This window comes from Bipolaris victoriae (genome assembly GCF_000527765.1).
Source record: "Bipolaris victoriae FI3 unplaced genomic scaffold scaffold_59, whole genome shotgun sequence".
Classification (NCBI taxonomy): domain Eukaryota; kingdom Fungi; phylum Ascomycota; class Dothideomycetes; order Pleosporales; family Pleosporaceae; genus Bipolaris; species Bipolaris victoriae.
Window position 1 is genome coordinate 121,035 of NW_014575333.1, and position 23,407 is coordinate 144,441.

General features: G+C 51.7%; 12 protein-coding genes across 12 annotated transcripts; 8 read left to right on the forward strand and 4 right to left on the reverse strand.

The window, feature by feature from the left end:
* Positions 1–346: 346 nt before the first annotated feature.
* Positions 347–3,333, reverse strand: COCVIDRAFT_103110 (hypothetical protein; the record flags this gene model as incomplete). The annotated part of the gene is made up of 2 exons (XM_014699664.1): positions 347–2,976; positions 3,033–3,333. The coding sequence occupies 2 exons, from the start codon at positions 3,331–3,333 to the stop codon at positions 347–349; spliced, it is 2,931 nt and encodes a 976-aa protein (XP_014555150.1).
* A 614-nt stretch (positions 3,334–3,947) lies between these two features.
* On the forward strand, positions 3,948–4,265 carry COCVIDRAFT_103126 (hypothetical protein; the record flags this gene model as incomplete). Its single annotated transcript, XM_014699665.1, has 1 exon — positions 3,948–4,265. The coding sequence occupies one exon, from the start codon at positions 3,948–3,950 to the stop codon at positions 4,263–4,265; it is 318 nt and encodes a 105-aa protein (XP_014555151.1).
* A 713-nt stretch (positions 4,266–4,978) lies between these two features.
* On the reverse strand, positions 4,979–5,796 carry COCVIDRAFT_39072 (hypothetical protein; the record flags this gene model as incomplete). Its single annotated transcript, XM_014699666.1, has 2 exons — positions 4,979–5,311; positions 5,362–5,796. 2 exons carry the CDS (start codon positions 5,794–5,796, stop codon positions 4,979–4,981), a joined length of 768 nt encoding a protein of 255 aa, XP_014555152.1.
* Positions 5,797–6,387: 591 nt separating this feature from the next.
* On the forward strand, positions 6,388–8,012 carry COCVIDRAFT_39073 (hypothetical protein; the record flags this gene model as incomplete). Its single annotated transcript, XM_014699667.1, has 2 exons — positions 6,388–7,736; positions 7,793–8,012. The coding sequence occupies 2 exons, from the start codon at positions 6,388–6,390 to the stop codon at positions 8,010–8,012; spliced, it is 1,569 nt and encodes a 522-aa protein (XP_014555153.1).
* Positions 8,013–9,446: 1,434 nt separating this feature from the next.
* COCVIDRAFT_103152 (hypothetical protein) lies at positions 9,447–10,107 on the forward strand (the record flags this gene model as incomplete). The annotated part of the gene is made up of 2 exons (XM_014699668.1): positions 9,447–10,005; positions 10,073–10,107. The coding sequence occupies 2 exons, from the start codon at positions 9,447–9,449 to the stop codon at positions 10,105–10,107; spliced, it is 594 nt and encodes a 197-aa protein (XP_014555154.1).
* A 277-nt stretch (positions 10,108–10,384) lies between these two features.
* On the reverse strand, positions 10,385–10,741 carry COCVIDRAFT_39075 (hypothetical protein; the record flags this gene model as incomplete). Its single annotated transcript, XM_014699669.1, has 1 exon — positions 10,385–10,741. The coding sequence occupies one exon, from the start codon at positions 10,739–10,741 to the stop codon at positions 10,385–10,387; it is 357 nt and encodes a 118-aa protein (XP_014555155.1).
* A 1,001-nt stretch (positions 10,742–11,742) lies between these two features.
* COCVIDRAFT_27925 (hypothetical protein) lies at positions 11,743–12,846 on the forward strand (the record flags this gene model as incomplete). Its single annotated transcript, XM_014699670.1, has 3 exons — positions 11,743–11,829; positions 11,896–12,479; positions 12,543–12,846. The coding sequence occupies 3 exons, from the start codon at positions 11,743–11,745 to the stop codon at positions 12,844–12,846; spliced, it is 975 nt and encodes a 324-aa protein (XP_014555156.1).
* Positions 12,847–14,210: 1,364 nt separating this feature from the next.
* On the forward strand, positions 14,211–14,546 carry COCVIDRAFT_17288 (hypothetical protein; the record flags this gene model as incomplete). The annotated part of the gene is made up of 1 exon (XM_014699616.1): positions 14,211–14,546. The coding sequence occupies one exon, from the start codon at positions 14,211–14,213 to the stop codon at positions 14,544–14,546; it is 336 nt and encodes a 111-aa protein (XP_014555102.1).
* Positions 14,547–16,349: 1,803 nt separating this feature from the next.
* Positions 16,350–17,060, reverse strand: COCVIDRAFT_39078 (hypothetical protein; the record flags this gene model as incomplete). Its single annotated transcript, XM_014699671.1, has 1 exon — positions 16,350–17,060. The coding sequence occupies one exon, from the start codon at positions 17,058–17,060 to the stop codon at positions 16,350–16,352; it is 711 nt and encodes a 236-aa protein (XP_014555157.1).
* Positions 17,061–17,447: 387 nt separating this feature from the next.
* COCVIDRAFT_103238 (hypothetical protein) lies at positions 17,448–17,952 on the forward strand (the record flags this gene model as incomplete). Its single annotated transcript, XM_014699672.1, has 2 exons — positions 17,448–17,576; positions 17,656–17,952. Coding segments are annotated over 2 exons (426 nt in total), but the record flags the coding sequence as incomplete, so codon positions are not given.
* Positions 17,953–18,859: 907 nt separating this feature from the next.
* COCVIDRAFT_103247 (hypothetical protein) lies at positions 18,860–19,468 on the forward strand (the record flags this gene model as incomplete). The annotated part of the gene is made up of 1 exon (XM_014699673.1): positions 18,860–19,468. The coding sequence occupies one exon, from the start codon at positions 18,860–18,862 to the stop codon at positions 19,466–19,468; it is 609 nt and encodes a 202-aa protein (XP_014555159.1).
* A 1,520-nt stretch (positions 19,469–20,988) lies between these two features.
* COCVIDRAFT_103181 (hypothetical protein) lies at positions 20,989–21,561 on the forward strand (the record flags this gene model as incomplete). Its single annotated transcript, XM_014699674.1, has 2 exons — positions 20,989–21,021; positions 21,076–21,561. The coding sequence occupies 2 exons, from the start codon at positions 20,989–20,991 to the stop codon at positions 21,559–21,561; spliced, it is 519 nt and encodes a 172-aa protein (XP_014555160.1).
* Positions 21,562–23,407: the final 1,846 nt, after the last annotated feature.

Sequence of the window (23,407 nt, forward strand, 5' to 3'; positions counted from 1 at the left end):
TCTGCATTGCCAAACTTGGCGAACACACATTCTTAGTTGCGTCTGAATTTTTTTTAAGAAAAAAAACGAGATCAACGTGATAGCATAGTTAAGTTGTTAATTGATTATGTGTAGCCCTACGAGATTCCCGACGAGGCATACATACATGTGTTTGAGCAAATTTCATTCGTGTTGCCCAAGAGGGTATCAAACTGCTATCGGGCAACAAAAAGGGGTATCAAAGACGTAAAACTATGCACAGGAAAAGAGAAAACGTCCTCTGGCTCCGGAGCCTCTTCAACTCCAACAGGAGAGATAACCAACTGCAATGCAATCAAATTTCCCTAAAAAGTCATCCAAATCGACTTTAAATCTCTGCCTTTCTGGTCTTTGGGCTCTTCGTCGGTTGCGGGTTCGTCGAATCGCTGGTCCTAGCACGCTTCAATCTGATGGGACCAGATGCCATACTGCTCGATCCACTTTGTCGGCTAACCCGATTCTCTACGTCACGGGCACCACCGACAGGACTGTTGAATCCACTTCCACCGCCTGCGGTTGCTGCTGAGCTACCAGCAGGTATTTCCTCAGTGAGGCGATCTGCAAGTGCAGCATCGTATTCACGCTCGCTCGCTCTAACAGCATTGGGATTTTGTAGGCGAGCAGTGGCCAACAGGTCAACGCTGCCATCATCGCTATCTTCGTAATCGGAGTCTGACGCTTCAGATTGATCTGAGCGAACAGGCGCAATATTGAGAATCTGCATCGCTGTAGCCGGGCAATCGGAATCAGATTCGGGTTCAGAAGAAGCGTCAGATGCAAATTCAGAATCGATATCGCCTGAGGAACAAGAGTCGAGGGGAAGGAAGGATGCAGGCGGTAGAGTCGAGTTGGGCAAATCCTTGCGCGATGTAGAAAGAATCTTCTCTTGAATAACGCGCTGGGGACTGGACCGTGGAGACTCGCTTTCCATTGGGTCATGCTCGGAACGGAGCGCATCTTGAATGGCCTTGGGATAAAAGCTTGTTCGTTGGCGAGCGGCAACGTGGGAAGGTACTATTGGTATTTGCGAGCGACGAACATGGATGGAGAAGTTGTCCTCCGGCTGTACACCACCAATACCAGAAGCCTCAAAGTCCATGAGCTCCGGACTGGTGTTGCCACTACTATCCCTCAGGGCTTCTGGAGAAAAGCTCATGTTGTCTCCACTAGAGACGGTGCGTGAACCGTTGTTTGACTCAGTCTCCATCATCAGGGTATCCAAGGGGCCTCGTGGCTCTGAAAGTTCGGTGGCAGCATTGTTCAACGATGACGAGCTCAACTTTGCGCCCAGGGGCTGGCTGGTGATAGTTTGGTAATTACCGGGCATTGTGAGAAACGCCCCGTTGTTGTCACCACTAAGGTCAGTACAGAACTTGGCTTTGTTGTAGAAAATCATGGGTCCGTTCTCACGCCTTCTTGGCCTAGAAGAAGAGCTCTGCATAACTGAGCTACTGAATCCCGAAGAGTTGCCCGTCTGTTGCGGCTGGTGAGAATAGTTTGCCGAGGAATCAGCATCAAAGCCGTAGAAGTCGTCCTCGTTGTCAGAATCTTCCTTGTGGAAGAATAGTGGCTTGTAGGCAAACTTGTTCTGTTCTCTCTCGCGCTGATAACGGGCCAATCGCCTTGCCTGCTCAGAGCCAGTGGGATCACTGCCGCTGCCGCTATCTCCAGTCTTCATGCGCTTGAAAGGCGAGAAAGATCCTGTCTCGTTGGGGGAAGCGTTACTGTAATGCTCCGATGAACTTTCGCCACTGTGTTGCGTGACCTCGCGACCGCCCTTCCATCGAATCTTGCGCCCATCGCGAGAAATCTCAAGGTGGCTGCTATACTCCTGTAGGGCATCCTTGACAAATTCTGGAGTAACATTGAGGGTATGTAGTTGTGCCATGTTGATAAGCAAGTTGAGATATATCCAGCCATGGCCAAGTGGGGCTTCTCCAGAGTTCATATCTGGTGGGCTGAAACCAAGATGCCGGATGTAAGTCATGTTGTCATTTGGTATCTGCGCACGATAAGGGTCCAAGTCCAGTGGACGAGTAGGTCGTTGATCAGGAGAAGAGCCTGAGCCAGCGAAGTCATGTTCCTCAATGTGCAGAGTAGGTCGCAGTCCTTGGATAGCCTCGTTCTGATTTACCTCATCTTCGTCAGCTGCGCCACGGCCAAACATGATGCGAGCTTCACGCTGGCCTTCTGGTCTGAAATGCTGGCCAGTCGCTTCCCGTTGCTCGCGATCTGCCGTTGCTGCTGACTGGGCAACCTCTTGCTGTTGCATTGGCTGTGGATGCGATCCGGGCGCTGATCGCTTGCCAGCAAATATTTGCTCCAAGCGCCGAACGACCATTTTCTTTTTCGACTTCTCAGTCATTGGGACACTTTTGGTATTCGGCATCAACCCCATTGGGATGTCATGAAGGTATGATTGGATGCTCTGTTGCTGGCGGCTGTATGCTGACCGGGTCATCTTACGATCCTTTTCTTGGTTTGAGGCTACCGCCGAGTTTTGACCAGATGCTGACAAGGATGCATAACCAGACTCGGCAAACCGTGATGTTGACGAAGAGGTGTTGTGGGTGTCGAGTGCTGGAGTATAGGCCGCCGACACGCGCGCGTAATCATTGGTGGTTCCGTCATCGAGCTCAGAAGCAAATTTGCGCAGCGTCTCTTCCAGCTCTTTCTTCTTGTGATCAGGTAGACCGTGAAATCTGACTTCGAATAGCTTCTCGTCTTGCAGATGAGCGTCGTAGAGCTTCTCGTACTTCTTGAGCCTTTGCTTGAGGCGCTTGTTTGCTACGGTCAGGTCGTCGATGACGCTTCGAAAGTCTTCGGTACTGCTGCCGTCGGTACCTATATGACCTAAGCTGGGACGGTATGGCATTGCTGAGTTTGTAACATTGGAATGTGACTGGTCGGGTGGTGTGTCGGACGAAGAGGAGTTGCGGAGGAAAAAAGGCGGCTCATCTACAGCATGACGATTAGCAGTGCTCCATCGACTCGAGGACTCAGACACAACGCACTGTCAACAAAAGTCGATTTGCTCTGTTTGGCGCTGTTGTTCGTCTTCTCGAACCATTGTCCGGCATCACTGCTCTCTCCCGAGCTATTCTTGAGCGAGGTAAGCTGCGGCGACACACTCGACGGCGGGTTGGCCTTGTCACTAGCCAGGGTTGGGGAGCTGCGGCTCGTGTTCCGTTCCTTGGGTTGTAGGCCCGATGCAGAGGCTGGAGGGCTGTGTCGGAGGGAGACGGACTTGTGGGCGGGGGGGCGACGAGGGTGGTTCATGACAGACTTCGGTATGGTGCCTGGAGGGTCGTTCATGGTTGCTGGCGTGATGTGTCGAGTTATTGTTAGAGGATGTTCTCCATATGCGCAAGAGGGCGGTCGATATCGAAATGCAGGCGGATACTGGTATGTGGGGATTGTGGTTTGAACGCCACCCGGATGGGTAAGGTGTAAGAGGGCAGGTAAGGTCGTGGACGGCGGTCGAAAACAATGGGGGGATTCTGCAGCGGAGATTCGTGAGGTGAGTCTGTCGGGCACAGGTGGTGGTGGACAGAGAGAGCGGGCTGAGGGCGTGGAGGATGGAGGCTGTGGGTGAAGCAGATGGTCTGAAGAGACAGTTCTTGGGCTCTCTGAATCCGGAGCCATGATGATTATCGATCTAGCTGTGGGTAAGGATGGCGATGTACTCGATTCCCACAACGCCAAGAAAGGTCGTGGAGATCGAGGTGCCTGGGAGGGAACGAAGACATGGTGTGGCGCACCCGGGGCTGGACCAAGCGACGCATCGGCGATGAGCCTCGTCGGTTCACTTGTCTATCGCCCGAATTGGACCCTATCGTAAATGCGACACGAGAGAAGGCCCTGTCTGTTGTCTGACCCCCGATGCCTCTCTGAATCGGTGATCATGGACAAGGGCCCCGCTAGTCTCCATGCGGCATAACGCCTTGCTCTTTCACTCTCCACACGCTAGCTCTGCTCTCCTCTACCCACAGCCTCTCCCACTGCCGGCAGTGCGACCTTCCAAACGCATCCTGTCCTCCGTTCAGACCCATCGCGACTCGACTCAACGGGCGGTGCGACCCGTCGTCGACACAGCGCTAGGTGCACCTGCCTCTCACAAAGGCCATCGAGATTGCTCTCGTTTCGCCCCGGCCAGTTCCAGCCCCCAGCCCACTGCCCCAGCCTCTCAGCGCGCCCGTGCCGGGGATGATGATGTTTTTTTCTTACCGTCGGTTGCTGGACCCTGATTCTGTTGGCGTGATGATGCGCCTAGCGTGATCCACGGAGCTGCTGGATCGAACTGATTGAGACCATCGCTGCTAGCACCCCACCCGACAAGACCCTGAGCTGAGAGAGGTCCGACTAGACTTCTCGCCACCGCGTCATTGGCTGTTCATGCCAGTCATCAGCCGTCATTTGATGTAAAGTAGTACTTGTAGGTGCTACTCCTCAATGCTCTACTTTACATATCCATGTCCATACCTGGCAATGAGCCCCTGGACTGCCCCATTCTCTTCAGCTGCAAAACCGACGCCAGCTGTATTACTTATCTCGACCCCCACTAGCCTTGTGTTCTAGCAAAACGTCATGTGGTGCTGTGTTGTGTTGAAGTCGCCCATGAAGCTCGGGCCGCACATGCTTCCAGCAAACTTCGGCAAGGTCAAGGCGCCGGGAAAAAATTCCGGGCGAACCATGCAACACAGTGGTGAGCTAGTAACGTGTGATTGATGACTGCGCCGTTCAAGCTGCTACGTAGTCCATCGGCGATGTCCACTTCAACCCCCGCTTCATCGTACGATCTTTGTAACATTTAGAGTCGCAATCGAGATCCCTCCTCTATCACTTCGTCGCCTATTCTGGCTCCGTGGAGCAAATGCGCCTGCATACTATACATATTATTACACAATCAAAATAAAAAATAAAATAAAAATCTGGCGCTGGGTGACGAGGCAGATCCGGCCTAGACACGAGCTCCCTTACTTCGAAGCACATTGATGGCAGAATGGCCCGTGTAGTTGAGCCATTCTCCCAGACTGCCCATGAAGCCACCAACCTTCATCAGATCCTGCAGTCTGTTGTCCAGAAACTGCTCAGTCTCTACAAAATTATGCGACTTATCCTGTGTCATGTACAGCTCTGTGGTCGAGTAGATTGCCGAGAGGGTCGCTCGTTTCGTGTACCAGCTACTATCGACACTCTGGTCGCCTGACAGAAACCATATTTCGTCTGCGAGCTTGCCTAGTTCGGCCATGGAAGCAGGGACGTACGTGGGCTGGGACATTATTGCCAGTGCCTGAAAAACATTAGCCGACTGTCCGCGGAAGTGCACCATGAGAGTCATACCTCTTGCCAGCGGTGAATAATGGGTGCATTTGCGCGGAGCCGTGCGAGTGTTAACGTCCTAACCTTGGCGCCGGCTCCCATCTTCTTCCCGTTCTCGCTCTCTTCGGGGAACTGGACATTGCTTTGCAAAGCCAATCGCTGAGTGACGAGATGGTAATTGATCAGTTCAAATACGCCTCGTGGAAGCAAATTTGTAGAGATATCGAGGTAGCCAGCATCTCGAGCGCCCAGCTTAAGGGCATTCATGGTGAAGCCATGGTTTGGTACGTGTGCATATGCAGACGAAAGAATTGCCGTTTCAGCGGGGGGGAATGGTGGCGACGAGGGGTAATCGTATGAGTGATACAGACATCGCTGTCGCCATGTTGCGGCTGGGCGAATTGAGGCTGCTCGGCACGTCCCGAACAGCAAAGTGGCCAGGCGTGTGGGTGCCATGGTGGTGGAATCTGGCATTGAGAAAGTTCAGATCAGCCGATAGCCAAAGATGATGGCCACTCGACCAATCTGCCAAGACCGCTATCGATCACATCTTGCACTAACGACGGTCCATGGCGCGCTGACAACCATACATAGGCGAGCACACAAGCGCACGCATCGGAGACAACATGATCCGCTCTTCGCTAGATCCCGCCGTTGCACGCCCACGCCCGCATTGGAGAAGCTTGGCCACTCCATTGGCTTTCCTAAGGCTGAAGGCTGCATCTAGATGATGCACGCGCCAGCACGTGACTGACGCGTCGACCGCGTCTACGCTAGTGGCAATGACGCTGCCCTTGCACTGCGGGAAGACTTCGCCCCCCCGATATTCAGGAACACATCGGACGTCCCGCAAATCTTGCAGGCGATAATCAATTCCGGACGCGATTCGTCTGTCACCTTGTTCACATCCCCATCGTAATCCACAGTATCCATCACTGCTCTTCGCGACGGCGCGTCGATCCCCGACGAATCAGTCCTTTCCTTCGCATCGCATCGTATCGTATCGTATCGTATCGTATCATATCGTATCACAGAAACAAGACCGCCATGGCGCGCGGGAAAAATGTCGAAGTTAGCGAGTATGAGCGCAAGAGACAGGAAAATATCGCAAAGACACAGGCGCTCTTGCGCAACCTTGAGATGGAGGCTGCGCAAGCAGGTCTAGGGCCTACAGGCAAGGCGAAGGCGTCTGTGCCATCGAGACCAAAAACCAAGAAGCCAGCGCCCAAGAAGATCAAGGAAGAAGAAACTGCGCCGCGTCGAACGTCGTCACGCCTAAGGGGCATCGTGGCCGACAGTGAGGTTGCGAAGCGCAAAGCAGAGGACGAATACGCTGCCATAAAGGAGGCCGACCGCGCAAAGAGACAGCGCATAAGTGATGCATACAACTTCAGCGACATCGTGGTCGCCGGCAAGGACTGGAACAAGAGCGGCAATTTTCTCTCTGTTGGCCCAGCAGATCCATATGCGCGCACTTTTGACTACAATGACGTAAAGGAAACAACGGACAAAGAGCTGAGAGCACTTCGAGAGCGCATGAGTGGGCTGCAGCTTTGGGAGGACTTTGAGCCTAATGAGATCAAAATCACTCCCGAGCGCATCTACTCTATGGGCCTGCATCCCACAACAGACAAACCTCTCGTATTTGCTGGCGACAAACTTGGAAACCTGGGCATATGCGACGCTTCCCAGAAAGCCGCCGAGGTCAAGGTGGAAGATGATGAGGATACGGAGAGAGAAGGGCCTACCATCACAACCCTGAAGCCGCATACACGGACAATACACACGTTCCAATTCAGCCCTCACGATGCCAACACACTATACTCTGCTTCGTATGATTCGACGGTACGAAAGTTGGATCTTGCAAAAGGGGTTGCTATTGAAGTTTATTCACCCTCGGATGCAAGCGAAGAAGCACCGCTCTCTGGGCTCGAGATCTCCAAGGATGATCCGAACACGCTATATTTTTCTACGCTTGACGGCCAATTCGGCATATACGATATGCGTACGCCGTCTGAAAAGGCAGCGGGACTACAAGTCTTCCAGTTGTCGGATAAGAAGATTGGCGGCTTCACTCTACATCCTCTACACCCGCATCTCGTAGCTACGGCCTCTCTAGACCGTACTTTGAAGATTTGGGATCTGCGCAAAATCACAGGCAAGGGGGACGATCGTTTACCGACCCTTGTTGGTGAGCATACTAGCAAGCTATCTGTCTCACACGCTGCATGGAACTCTGCTGGTCAAGTGGCTACGGCTTCATACGATGACACTATTAAAATCCATGATTTCGGGAACTGTGCTGACTGGAAGGCCGGGACGACTTTGGAAGAAGCCGAGATGGAGCCTACGGTTATTGTGCCGCACAACAACCAGACTGGGCGATGGGTTACAATGTTTGTCGGCCCATATATGCAATACTTGCAAACTATGATGCTTACTATGTGTGTAGATTACGAGCCCAGTGGCAACAGTTTCCTCAGGACAATGTGCAGCGCTTCTGCATTGGCAACATGAACCGCTTTGTAGACATATACACTGCAAAGGGCGAACAGCTGGCGCAGCTGGGAGGCGATGGTATTACAGCAGTACCGTCTGTTGCAAAGTTCCACCCTACGCTTGACTGGGTGGCCGCTGGAACAGCAAGTGGCAAGCTCTGTCTGTGGATGTAGTAGAAGACGGTCGATAGCAGCCTCGAGGCATTCTATTCTATTGTTGGAAGTTGGGCGCAAAACATTCACCGCTGCTCGCTCCTTCTAGTCTGTTCCCATATCATGGTTCATGCAAGTAGGCTATTGAAACGCACGGTTGCAGCCATGCGAGCCGTCTGTCAAGCTTTTGTTGTTAGTTGAGCGGCCAAATCAAGCAGTTTCTCCATATTGGCTGACAGGGGTCACATGTCATGCGCTCTTTAACCACTACATGCCTTGGTTGCGATGTGGCATGACAAAACGGTCCTGTGTTTTGCGCTTCAAAGGACCCGCTCCGGACATGGTCGGAGATGCTACGAGGACGCTTCCTTCGTACGAGGGCCAGACGGTGGCAGTGGCGGTCTTGCGGCAGAAACAACCATGGCAGGTGACATTGCTAATGCCCAAGGGGCGGCAATCAGCGTTACCCCAGAGAGGCGCAGGGTCTCGTAAGCGCAATACGAGGGCTTACATAGGCGAAAGGCACTCAGTATTGCATGCAAGTACAGTTATCTGCGGGCATGGCAACAGTAGGAGCGCTAGCCAGACGGGTGTGGCACAACCCCGAGAGTGGGGAACGGTATGACGATGGGCTGGGTCGTGAATTTGTTCCACCAATTTCGATGATTGCACAGAAATGTCGCCGCATCTGCTGATCGGCTCACAACCCCCAGCTAGCACAAACACGTCCATATTTGCTAGTGATATCACCGGCATCCGGACCAAAATAGCAAAATGGTGAGCAGGGGAAGTGCTAGGGAGACACCGTCTTCTCGGGATGCAAAATCCCCGTCCAGGACTGCCTAGCAAGCAAAAGCGACCGTCGCAAACGAACGGGTACCCAATGGCATCATACTCTCCACTTTGGATCCCGCCATTTCGTAACATTGGCAGAGAGATATTCCATCGGAGGTCGACGGAGTGAGGTTGCTTGCATCATCGCATGACTTGATGAACATTTGTACTAGTCAACACGAGAAGATCACCATCACCGTCGCTCGTGTTCGGATGGGAAGGGTCGGGTACGACGGTTGTTCTGGGCAATCTCAATACAACACAGCGGGTAGCCCCACTGAATTTGCTCTATCCTTGTGCTAGCGTTGGTTGATCTTGACCCAAGTCGTCAGTGGAATGAGCTTAGCCAGTCACGTGTGACCAGGGTTCCTCTCCCAGAGACAGGGCTGTGTGCTCTGGATAGGCGCGCAAGCGACTCCGCATACACGCAAGACGGCTCCATGCGATGATGAAAGATCATGTTGCATGGTCCCGCCCTGTGTGTAATATAAAGAGACGTCCATGACACCTCCAGCAGGACCATCAACTCAGCTCTACCACTTCACAACACCTCGACTCTAATACCTAATCATCTACAATCACCTATTTGTCTCCAGCTTTTCAAACATCAACACCGTCAAGATGAAGTACACCACTGCTCTTGCCTCCCTCTTCGCTGCCGCCATGGCAGCTCCTACCGCTGTTCAGCCTGTTGCTAGGCAAGCAGACACCAGCGCCTACTTCACCGTCATCTCTCAACGCAGCGCCTCTCCCATCCACTTCCAGAACTTGAACGCCCGCGGCGGATTCTTCTACCTTGGTGGAAAGGGAGGACCATCTTCCTACTGCCCTTCAGAAGTCATTGGTGCTGAGAATTGCCCACCAGGCAACACGACCACATTTGCTGGTGGCAACAACACTCTCAGCCTCGGCGTTGTTGTTCCCGGTGGCCAGCAGGTCTACGTCGGCCCTGACGGTTCCCTGAGCTACACCACCGCTCACTCTGCCTACATCCCCGATGGCTCGACCGTCACCGGCTTCAGCCGCACCCCAGCTCCCAACAGCGACGAGTTTGGCTACCTGAACTGGGACTGCGGCTTCCTTGCCTGCCCTGGCTCCGAGGATGATGGATGGAAGGTCTACGGCAAGCTCGACAACGTCACCTTCAGCGACGAGTGCCTCTCATTCAGCGCCATTGCCGGTAAGTTTGAACCTTGTTCTAGTCTACTCTTTTTGGAACATGCAGATTACTAACGTCTTGTGAATAGCTCCCGTCGATGCCCCTGGCGCCTGGCAATACTAGATGCCTTGCCCTTGCGATTCGATTCATACCAAACAAAAGTACATATAGAACGATCGTATTGTATCATGGATACATTAACGTAATTGGTAATTTCGCGGAGGAATGGATATAGCTATGGTGTATATACAACGCTCCTTAATGACTTGTACATGACAGTCGTATAATGATAATAAGTTAAGAACTGGCAAGATTTGACTTTTTTGAATTCTTACGTGATACCAGTGATTTTCTACTACTGGACTCGTTTTGTTGCTAACCCAAAAGAACAATATTGTATTTAAGTTCCGGAAACTTTTTGTAGCATAACTTTTATCCTTTCGACTTGTTCTTCGGGCGCTTCTAGGAGACTTGCCCGAACAGCCACCGTCTTATCCCTGCTCTTCATACCCTTGATAACCTCGACATCCGACTTTGGTACTCGGAGCGCATCAGCAACGACTCGCCTCACAGCTTTGTTGGCCTCGCCGTCTCTCGCCTGGGCTGCCACACACAGCTGGATGCGCTCGTCTGAAACGGTAGCAATACCCTCGCGATTCGCACTGACACCCGGCTTCACATGACAGAGTAACTGAATGGTGCCCGTACTTGGCCTGGCCGCCACTGCAGCGACAAAGCGAATAGCTTGACCCGACATTGTGCGATAGTGGATATAAGGGTATTGGCAATTATGCAATCGGTGTATAACCAGAGGTCAGGTGTTGCGAGGCTGCAGCTGGGCGAAGATAACAACGGCCAGGGCGGCGGCGGCAGCGGCTGAAGCGTAGGAAAATGGGCGCAAAGCCGACTGCACCCGCCGTTTCCCAGCACGGACTAGCGCCAATGCAATCCATCCCACTCGTGCTTGTGCCCGCAACACGGCATCCCGTCCGTCTGCCTGGCCCGCCTCAATTGCCCTACACCCACACATTTACAAGTAACCTATACTTACAACACATACATGCTCTGTTCCATTTGCGCATATCCCAAGCACTTTTGTGTTTCCTCGGCTTTCTAGCCCTCTCTGCAAAAGTGATCAAACATGCCACCTACCTAAAGCGACATGGCTTGCCTCGGCCCTCTTGCTTAGTGGTGGGCCCGCACCATCTGTTACCAGACCTTCCGGGCCCGACTACTTCCCCTAAGTGATAAATTTGACGAGAGCCTCAAGTTGCTCTTCCCCTAAGTACAGGTGTACACGATGGCCACGAAAAATCAGCGACACATAATTACCTAACAACCGAGACCCGTGCCAGAGATAAAAAGGGCGCCCCGCGTCTCTGCCCTGCTTTTGTTGTCGTGTTATCTTCGCATCTCGCGGTTTCCTTTTTATTTATTTATCTTGTTGAATACCTTAGACTTGAGTCTTGGTAGAGGAGTCTTGGATATTTGGACAGCTACTTTAGCATCTTTTGAAATCCCCCCACTATATATCGTGTCCTGCCGTACTAAAGCAAATCAACGCCAGGTAAGACCTCCATGCTCCTGCGTTCAGACGTGGTCTTGTTTTATCTCTTTTCTTTTCTTTTGGCAAGCTGGAGGTTTCCGAGTCGCACTTCCGCAACGAGGAACTTTGAACAACAAACATTCTGCACACTCGACTCTCCTGCACAAAACACTGTGAACGACCGTATTAACATACCTTTTCAGTAAATAAAAATGACTTCTGCACCAACAAAACAGCCCAACTTCTTGCCTAGTCGGCATGAGCTGGGTATCGTCGCGGTCGGCTTCAGTGGCGGTCAGGTAAGCCTTTCTTACACAACAATCTTACACGTACACTGTACCAGCAACTAACAACACCATGTCCAGCCCAAAGCTGGTGTCGATGCCGCCCCCATGGCCCTCATCGAAAACGGCCTCATCAAGCAGCTAGAAGAAGACCTAGAGTACAACGTCACCTACGACGGCCAGGTCCACAACTACTCTGAGCTCCAGCCAACCGAGGACCCTGACTACCGAGGCATGAAGCGCCCCAAGTTCGCCAGCGCCGTAACCCGCGAAGTCAGCAACCAGGTGTACAAGCACGCCAAAGACGGCAAGCTCGTCCTCACCCTCGGCGGCGACCACTCCATCGCCATCGGCACCATTTCCGGTACCGCAAAAGCCATCCGCGAGCGTCTCGGCAGGGAAATCGCAGTCATCTGGGTCGATGCCCATGCTGATATTAACACGCCTGAGACGTCTGACAGCGGTAATATTCACGGCATGCCTGTTTCTTTCCTAACGGGCCTTGCGACTGAAGACCGCGACGATGTTTTCGGGTGGATCAAAGAGGAGCATCGACTCAGCTTGAAAAAGCTTGTGTACATTGGTCTACGGGATATCGACAAGGGAGAGAAGAAGATTCTGAGAGAGCATGGCATCAAGGCGTTTTCTATGCACGATATCGACAGGTAAGTTTCTGACTCTGCATTTGAATGTACCGTGGCTGATATCTCCCCCTCTCTTTGCAACAGGCACGGCATCGGCAAGGTCATGGATATGGCGCTGGGCTGGATCGGAAGCGATACCCCCATCCACCTCTCCTTTGACGTCGACGCCCTCGATCCCATGTGGGCACCCAGCACCGGTACGCCTGTCCGTGGCGGTCTCACGCTAAGAGAAGGCGACTTCATCGCCGAGTGCGTTGCCGAGACGGGCTCGCTGATTGCGCTTGATCTTGTCGAGGTCAATCCTAGCCTTGACGCCGAGGGTGCAGGCGATACCGTGCGTGCCGGTGTGTCGATTGTTAGGTGTGCACTTGGTGATACGCTCTTGTAAGCTTTACCATGCACATGAGAGGGTGGGTTACGCTTGGTTACGAGGTCATGTACGATGGCGTTTTCTGGCGTCCATTTTTTTTTCTGCAAGTGATTCCGGGTATAGAAGGGTCTCTCTCTCTCTCTCTCTCTCTTTTCACTTAGACCAAAGTCCTTTTTTTCAAAGATAAGATGGTATGAGGTAGATTACCTAGATCAATGGTTTCTTGTTCATTGCTTGCACTCTGCGATGGTGGGGTGTATAGGGATCTTTGTGTTATCTGAGAAGAAGAAGAAGAAGTCAGGTCGCTATTTAGAACCGATGATGTGCTTTTACGATTCAACAGCACATGATAATGTATGGGTTGCGTGAAATGGTGGCAACGAGTGTGACATGTTTTAAAGCGATGTCAGATGTTAACTTGACGATTCTATGTCACTTTTTTCTAACTTTGGAAAATCAAATAATAGAGTAGTTGGACATGGAGACTTCCAATATTTTCTTTTCGTCTTCTTTGGGTTGCGTGTAGAAACGTATTGTTCTACACAACAGATTCGATGGTGCAGGTGTAAATGTGTTTGAAGGTCAATGCAAGTAGTTACATGAGGATGTACGTTTCGGTTATGCCTATCGATCTAGCCTAATTTTTTTTAAATATCCCGATTCCGGTAGTTTTTTTTTTTTGGGGGGGGGGGGGNGGTCCGTCGTTGTTTTCGGAGGAAAAAAAAATATTGTGACATGATGTACACTAAATAGATGCAAAACAATAAGTCATAGACCTAGCCTCACTCAAGGCGATTCATGCATGTACACGGAGTGTTTATATTTGAAATGTACATGTATGGGGAAGTCCGTGTAGTTTGGGGACAAGAAACAGGTGTTGGAGATGGCTTCGTTAAAGGTGATGTTTTGTATTTCCAGGGGACAGAAAAGTAATGAAGTACATGTCGTGCATCAACATGGGTGCTAAGGAATTAGAATGGTGACTCAACGCAACGCTTTTTTTAACCGGTGGGATCGAGAGTGTCGCGATATGGTCAACACAGGCCTGTGTTAATCGTACTACTGTCGTTGATTCGAGACCAAGGCTTTAATTGGAAGGTGTAAAAGATGCTATGGAAAACTCCACACGATCAACGTCACAGCAAGGACACGATCTAACTAGCAACGTTCAGCTGAAAAATTGGTGGCTTGCAGCTCGAAAGCGAAGAATACGACGACACATCCAATCAGCGTTTGTACTCCAAATCGATACTTGTGAACAGCAACGTCGTTCCCGTCCCGCATAGCAAACAATAAACACTTTATCTAGCTGACTCACCCTTTGATCTCGATACTCACCAATTCCCAAGATTTACGCCCAGGAAGGAAGAAAAAAATAAACAATGCATTTCCAATACACCCTCTCTCTACTATTCGCCATTACGGCACTTGCCTCGCCATCACCAGAGGCTAACAGCAACCCCACCCTGAGCAACCGCGACAGCCTCCCTCTTGACAAACGAGCATGTAGCTACAACGGCTGCGCCTGTGTCAGCGGCCTTGCTGCAGGCGTCTACTGCGGTAACTGCGTCGTCGGCGCCGGCACGTATGCGATACGCACCAAGCGCGTCAGTACCCACGCATACCAGTGCAACTCAAGCGGAGGATGCTGCGACTACGGCGTTGCGAGCGATTGTGGCAAGAGCGGTGCGAGGTGCCGACAAGGTTCGCCGAATTAAGTGAAGCGCCCTTGTATGAAGAACTACCATGCGTGTGTTGAAATCGAGGAGGAAAATTAGTTGGAGTACGTAGGATGCGTTTGTGATGAGGGGGGGATCAAGGGGACCAGGGTGCGCGCCTTTGTACTACCACTTCCCCAAAAACATCCGATTACTAGTTAGAGTTCAATATACAACAACCTCATCTCCTAATCCCATCACACATGTGACATCAACCCTGTACCTGCGTCTTCCACAACAACCAGCCCAAGGCATTAAACAACGGACGTATCATCGACCCTCCAATCCCAGAAAATGAAGCATAGTAGTATAAGCACTAACTTTCCATCGTCACGACCAAGCCCCAAAAAGCGGTAAGCCACGCCTGTCCAACAATCTCTACGCCAAATCTCTCCCAAGAAAAAAAACCCCGCCGAAGAAGACGGTATTGTTCCGCTCGGCAGTTAACTAGCTAGATGGATAGATATTCGCACCGCGGCCTTGCCCAGCAAGCCCATCTACTGGCCATACTTTCATATGAGCTATATTGTCGTATAGCTATAGTAACTGCTCGATAGTTGTATAATACCTCACATACTGTACGTATGCATGCAAGTCATAGATACACAAGTTATGCAAATCACACCAACACACACCCACACACACCTATCAACGCACACCGCCACCCTTTACCCTGCCTACGCGCCCCCCACCTCAACGCCTCATCCACCCGCCGCCCTGCACCTGCATCTGCGCCCAACAAAAAAGAATAAGAAGGGAGGGGACATTTCTTCCGTCCCGTGTCCCCCCCCCCTACGTCACCTTTCTCCCGGAAAAATAAAATCAAAACAAACAAACAACAGAAAAGAAAACAAAAGGGTACACACATGTCCGAGCTGAAAAAAAAACAAAAAAAGCTTACTTCAACTGTACACCTGTGACATGATGTTAGAACCTAACTAACCAACTTGATTCCCTTTTGATTTGCACATAATCCACGTCCTTGCCGTTCATCTCGGGGGGATTTTTCCGCTTCGTTGGTGCCTGAACTTGAGACAAACGCGGTGGCTCGCTCGGAAGGGGATGGGGTAGAGAGGAGAAGAGGCGAGTAAGCACCGAGGGTAGGTAAGGAAGTAACTGGCCTTGGTTGTATATTAGCATTACATGGGTGAGCGAGCTGTTGCCGGCTGTGGACAGGCGGGTAGGACAAGTATCTAGTAGGGGGGAGGTTGCGGCGAATTGGATTGAGCGGAGATGTCGTGCTGGCGGGCCGGGGATATCTACTATTTCGGCATAGGGGTGCGTTTAGGATCGAGTGAAGTCAAGGATGGCCGAAGAAAAGGGCGGTCAGATCGGGGGACTGGGAGAAGAGCGGAAGTGCAAACGTCACCAAGATTGAACAATCACAAAAGTCAAGACATCACAAGCAGAGAATAGGAGATAGATCCAAAGGTATAATATAGGTGGTCTACTGTTAATTGTGTTGCCTATTCTTTTCAAAATACAGCCAAAGAATCTATGAACAAGAAAGGCCACCTGGACCACACGACTCCCTCCATAGGGCGACTAAGCATTCCAACCAATGCGTATTACAATACCAAGTATTATATCTCCATCGAAATGCTGCTGCGACAGAATTGCGCAAGGAAGCAGGGGTTCGTACAACAACCAAGGCGCTCCCAATCCTGGACTGAATCGTGATGCAGAGTTAAAGTCGTAACCCGTGAAGCCATATTGTTAATCACCCTCCTCTTTCCGAACTCAAGAATAGACAGTAGCGACACGACAAGTCATGTCACAACAAACCACTCAAGAGCGAGGTGCTTACAAGAAAGCAGCGACGGCACCAGCGATGGCGAAGAAGCCAACGGTGGCCTTGCCGGCGGCACCAGTGAACTGGGGAGGAGCAGTCTTGGTAGGGGTGGGGACGCTGCCAGTGGCGGTGCCGGCGGCGGGGACAACGGGGGTGGAGCCGTTGGTGGCAGGGTAGTGAGGAGCCGGGGGAACGGCGGAGTAGGCAGGAGGAGTGTAGGCGGGCTTGCTGACGGCAGGGACGGGGACAGCGGGGGTGGACTTGGCAGGAGCCGGGACGGAAGGCACCGGGGTGTGGACGTAGGTAGCGGTGTACTGAGGGATGCTCAGGGTGCCGCTGGCGGGGACGGTGTAGGTGCTGGGTCCGTAGGTGATGGTGGTCTCCTCGGGGCAGACGTAGGTGGTAGCGGAGATGACCTCGGTGGTGGTGACAGCGGGAGCCGAGGGGGTGACGGCAGGGTAGCCAGCAGGGGAAGAGGGAGTCTCAGCGGGGTAGGCCTCCTCAGAGCTGGCAGGGTAGCCGGCAGGAGCAGAGCTGGCAGGGTAACCAGCGGGAGCAGAGCTAGCCGGGTAACCAGCAGGAGCGGAGCTGGCTGGGTAGGCGGCGGGAGCAGAGCTGGCTGGGTAGGCAGCAGCAGGAGAGGACTCGGCAGGGTAAGCCTCGTAGTGAGGAGCAGCAAGGGCAACGGCGGCGAAGCCAGCAACAACGGCGAAGGAACGCATCTTGAGTGTTGAGGGGGTTGGTATTAAATACGGTTGGTATTAAGTAGGGGCGGAGGAGGTCGTAGAGAACGAATGTAATCGGTGATAACCGGGTATTAGCGAGTGTAGTGAGTGTGTGGTAGAGAAAAAATTCAAGAGGCCGCTGGGGAAGACATTATATACAACTGTACACGACCTGACCTTGCCGAGAATGCTCACCCCCATCAACAGGGGCACTTGGACGTGGCCGTCTCCGTTCGGTAGCATCACAAGAGTTTTAGCGTGGCGTCGGGGTAGCGCCGCGGTGCGGGCTGTGCGTGGAAACAGTACGGAATAGGGGGAGGTGGTGGATAGCGTCGACATTGGCCGCCGTTATGAGTCGTTTATTGATACGTGCTGGGCGAGCCAATTAGGGCGAGGATGCTGGAAAGAAACGAAATGAGCTTGACATCCTCCCTACCAAGCGACTCATGTCGTCTCAGGATCTCGACTCCCATGCTAACTCTTTCGGGAGCCCTGTCGGCTAGTGAGCGACTTGTGCACGCCGAATCTGCTCAATCACCCACTAGGCGCGATTCTCCTGAAGCTTATGGTCGCCAGCCGCAGGACGGCAGAGATGCGGGCTGCACAAACATGCAAGAGGGCGACGCCAATGTTGAGCGTCTTGGTCAAGTGGATTCAGTTACGCGTCGTGGCATCTGTAGGCCACACCGCTCTTGGCTCCATCACTGAACACCTGAACAAAGCGACGGTTGAGGGACCATCTCGAAGGGCTAGCATTGCGACACACCCGAGGCCCGTCAGCCCCGAGATTCGCTGTGTCCACTCATTGACATATCGAGGGGCCTCCCCGCGTGCGCGCAAAAATAGCCACCTGCTGAAAGGAGAGGGCGCGAATTCAAGCCGTCTGTAACTGTCGATGCAATGTCATTGGTCCATGCTCCCAGTGGATATTGACGGGTTCCTGCATCGCTGCAGGCTTCTAGACCTTTGACTAATCGAGCGAAGGACCGACCGACATGCGCTGGTTGCTGGTACATAGCCGTATGAACACTTGTGTTGCACATACATAACAGTGGTAGCCTGGCGGAGCGTTGTATATACATATCCAAGTAGAGCGAGTGGTTTTTGTCAGACGTCAGAGTAAGGCTGTAGTTGCGCGTGGCTTCTACGCTGTAGTCGTTTTGACAAGCTTCTTCTGCAGTAAGTCGGGTCAGGCGTGATCCGTCACCGGCTGACGAGCGGTAACACGTTCAGGCGGAACCGTGTAATCTCGCATCCAGTATCGCCTCAAGCGGCGCATGGATCTAGTGGGCGCTACAGTAGCAGTAAGCTCTTACGCATTGATCGCGGCATCGGCTTACCTATATCGAAATATGTTAAGCAGCACATAGTGCACCGCGTAACACGAGCATCTCGATCTCCACTACCATGTGCGGACTTACCCCAAGCGGTGGTCATTTCCTTGGGTCCAACAAAGCGTGTCGAATCGCGGTGAGAATGGTGAGGCGTAGCGTCGTGTTGGTGAAGGTGGTATTGACGGTGAGGGAAATCCAGGCGCGCGCTAGTCGCCCCCCTGTCCCGAAGTCACGCCGCCCAGGCAAGAGCCCCTCGCCCCTCAGGCAGCACGAGCAGCCTTGCTCTTCCATGCTGCCAACTCACCGGACGCCATTGTTCTTCCCCAACGCCACCTATCCAGAATCTGCCTCCGACACCTCTTGTCTGCTCAGACGCCATCACCGCCATCACCGGAAACTAACGTGTCAACCGCGCCTCCAAGTCTCTTAGCCATCGGACGGCCTCTCCGGCTCCGTTGTAGAATGCCAAGAACCCAACCCGCCGTACCAAAGGGATGGGACGGACATGCCATTTACCTCCATGCCCCTTCATACTCAAAGAAGCTCTCCCGTGAGAAGCTCATGACAGTCGTATTCCCAAAATTCCATTTGGACCCCAATGTACCAATTTACAAACCTAGTGGACCATACACCAATGTCAAGATTACCCCAGTCACAGACTCTGCTCATCCAGCGTTTGGGCAACATGCTCTCTGTGCTAACCAGCAGCTCCCCCCAGACTCGTTCATCCTGCCATATCTAGGCTATGTTCACGATCAGACTGATACCAATGAAACATCCGACTACGACCTCTCACTAGACAGAGAACTCGGTATCGGCGTCGATGCGTCGGTGATGGGCAACGAAGCCCGCTTCATCAACGACTACCGAGGAGTCTCGTCCGCGCCCAATGCCGAGTTTCGCGATATACATGTGGACTGCGGAAACGGCAAGGTGGAGAAGCGAGTCGGCGTGTTCGTCCTCAGTGCTGGCAAAAGTGGCAAAAGGGCAAAGGGCATTGCCCGTGGTCAGGAAATTGTCATCAGCTATGGCAAAGGTTTCTGGTTGGAGCGACAGGCAACCGAAGAGTGACGTTCTTGTACGTCTTTTTGAGACTTTCGAAATTACTACATCAGTTGTTCTACTCCCATCCAACCAAGGCTTGGTTTTGGACGTAAAGCATTCTATCAGCCTAAACATGCCTATGCCGAAAGACACGTACACCTGGAAGTGACGGACTTCGAAATCTGCAGGTGCTCGCAAATTTGACGCCTCTCTAAACGAAAGGCCGGGAATTCCATGCAGGTTCCCTGATCGCATCACCGCGTACCACTTAGATTGCAGCACATTCCTTTACAGACCTCATTACCCATGTGCGACTCCAACGTGGCGTTTTCATGTGACGTGCGGTACGTTGCATCAGCGAAGGATTTGGACCTTCATCTAGAAGCCGTGTCTATGGTCACAACCCGAGGCACTTCATCCGTGGAATATGATTAGTGCTGAAGGGTTGGACAGGAACGTCACCGCTAAGCCGGAACCCGGCACACGTGCGAGACTGAGCCACAAATGTGGCGTTCAAACATGATTTCCGCCCCATAATCACGTAGGCCTGCAATCGTAGCAATCAGATGCTGTGCTCAGTGATCCGGATGTCTCTAACCTGGCTGGAAGCTCAAGCTGAATGTCTTACATGGGCATCTATTCGATAAGCTGATGGTGATTTGTGAGGCGTGTCTGAACTATGCCAGGGGTCCTTTGTCGAGATGTGCGGCTGGGATAATTCGGGTTTTAGCCCGACGTCATCTCTTGTAACGCATGGGCAATTTCGCACCATGATGGAATTGTGATGGCACTGAGAAAATTGCATACAGACATGTGTCGTTATCTTCACTTTTTGAGCTGTGAGAGGCAACTCACTAACGTTTTTCTCAACAGCCATGCAGGTACAGCACGCAATCACGATCTTCGTTGGGACTTATCAGTGGGCTTGTTTGAACGATCGCGATTCTACTCCGAGGGTCCTAATTCAAGTCCCTACCGGTGACGTGATTTCGCTTAGCCGCCCCCTCACAACACATGCAGATCAACAAAAGGGACGACTCTACCAATCACAATACCACCCACCGAAAGCCCCTGGCTATCCTAACTGGGTAGCTCGAAACGTGCGCGGCTGCTCAAAGCCTGGAAGGGCGGATTCAGCCGCGCCATGTCTTGGATGGGCTCTCCCCACCGGACGTCATGGCCTACTCAGCTCTCGTTGCAAAGTAGTTAAGTTGCTTGATGGCCATAAAGCTTGAGGTTGTCCTTCTTTGTCAAACAATCTCTGGAATCAAACCATCATAAACCACTCTCGTCCCACAGCTTGCGCGTCACCGTCACCAAGGCTTCACAGCAGCATCACCTTGTCGTCCCGGCTCCACTTCGATCCACACACTGATTAGGCTTTGGTACCCACCTTTCTAGGGCCTTGCCGATCTCCCACCACGCAACGCTCTTGGCATTATCAAGAAGTATATCTATCAGGGCCTAACATCCCCACACAATCAGAAACCAAACCTTGCAAACCGCCAACAATGCAAATGTCAGACGATACTAAGTTGAACGACACTATGAGCCCCATGTCGAGGCCCGCTTTGTGTCGGGTAAGTGCATCTATGGTAATCTATGAAGCAGTATGTACTAACACTTGCGTCCAGCATCAATCGATGCAAAAGTACATGCTGCTCTCCGCGCAGAAAGAAGCTCTCCAACGCCGTATGGCCATGGAGATTCCCTTCAACGCACCTATGACTCCCAGCTCACCCGAATTTCAATCTCTTTCGTCATCTCCTACGTCCTCGAAGTACTCCTCGCCGTTTTCAACAGCGAGTGACCCAATCCCTATCAACCCCAGGACAAACGCGACCCCACGTACCAGTGTCGACGACATACACACGGAAGAGTCTCAAAAGCTTGCTGAGATCAACCAGCAGATTGTGGCCACTCTTACTGAGCTCCTCAATACCGACTGTATCCGCAACGATGAAAAGCAGCGCGCCTGGATCCAGGAGCGTCTCATGGAAGCAGAACACCAAATACGCCGTGAGCGTCGCCGCCATTCGTCAAATGTAAACGGCGACTTTGCGTCTGCTATCGCCCAGCATCTTGAGCTTGGTCTCAATACATCCAAGACCTGGGCGTGAGGTCGAGCCTTTACGATGACGTTTTTCATACCTCTTCAACCTATCACCTTATTGATGTTTGTTTGACGTATTCACGACTGCAACGTGGCTATGGCTTATATGATTTTTTTAGCGGGCACAAAGGCGCATGGATATCTGGCGCAACGGGTTCTGAAATGAAGTGCTCAAATCAGGAGAGAGAAAAAAAGATGATACCCCCCACTACTGATGGTTAATTCATCAGCGATTTGAACTGCTAGGTTCTTGAATCATCATTTTACTATGTAGTTTTACTGTTTTAGCAAATTACGATCGCAATGATAAATGTTTGTACACTTTGATGTTCTCTCCAAAATGCCTTGATTTCCAAGTTTCTAGTGCTATACGTTCCTTGATTCTTTTATTGCCTTTGTCCACCACGTGAAATAACCTTTGTGTCCGCGTGGCACTTCTTTTGGCAGGGGATTGCTAATCACAATAACCACCTATCCCTCTCTCCCTCTTCCCTCTTTTTTCTTTCTCCTCACCCAATAGGAACACCCGGCGGCGCGCTGCGGATGTGACGGACCCTGCATGTTTTTTTAGGTACCCCGGTACCCTGGAAACATCGTGCATCTAACAGGGTTGTTATCTTTTCTTTTACCCCCCAGTAAACAGGGTGCGAAGGAGCGAAAGTGATGAGCGCATGGTGCATTTTATTTCTCCGCTTCACTAAACTGGGATTTGACCGCTTGTAGTCCGCCTCTCCCCCTTTTCTTCTTCTCTGTCTGTGCCTTGTGCTCCTTGCGTATGTGGGAGTCGTGCGGGATAAAGCAAGTATATGGAAACCGTGGGTGCAGTGATAGCGTATGTTGCTAGTTGTTTGTGGGCGGATAATAATGACGTCGGATATCCTGTCTTTTGCTCCTTTTTGGTAACTATTTCGTGAACCAAGCGCGTGTGTTCCTTTGTTTTTGTTTTCGCTCGGATGTTTCTTGCGAAAAAAGCTCCGCAGTGCTTTTTTTCCTTTTCAACGGGACGGCTTAGGAAAAAAAGAAATGTTTGCGGGATTTTGGCACATTGTGCAGATAATGGTTTACGTATGGTTCCGTGATTCACGCCCTGGCTATGCAATAGGATGTCAATTATCTCAGTAGATTTTGTTTTTGTTTTGACGTCTATTTTACCCCTCGTTTTGGGGTGGGGGATGTGGAGATGTGGGTTAAGTCATCCAGCAGATTTAGGATGGTGGAGAGAGACGCCTTTGGGTCCTTTGATCCCAAAGGCTTGACTACAACGCACGTGCGATCAACTGCCATGCTGCAGCTTTTTCCGCTTCGTCCTCTCTGTAACGAGAAAATTATAAATGTAGCCCTTCAAATTTCTCTGCGTCATTCTGCGTGTGAGGCTAGATGCGCCTTTTGTTCTGGTAATTTTAGAGGTGGTAAAGTTTACAGCGCCAAAGTATATGGGTGCACTCCTTGTCATCTCCCCCATTCATTGCTACACAAGACTTGAATCGCGGGTCCGCATTTGTCAATCAGCCTTGTTTACGATGATTCGCCCTGGGCCAAGGAAGATCTCTGGCGTCTGTGTTCCGACATTCCGACGCGCCGACTTTTGTCTTTGGTACCCTGACTCTTTCGAGGCTGGGGCTAACCGGGTTCCATGTGGGAGTTGGCGAATCAAGAGATACGCTTCATGAATAAGCACAATTGAAATGCATCACCAGTAGGTTGGTCATGGCCAATCGATCGCACTCGGACTCTTTCCAATGTATTCAATTCAATGCGAGGTCTCGATTTGACAGATCGTTTCCTCGGAGCAAAACAAAGTTTACTCTACAAAATGCCGCATTGGCACATCAACACTCACTCACACTGCTATG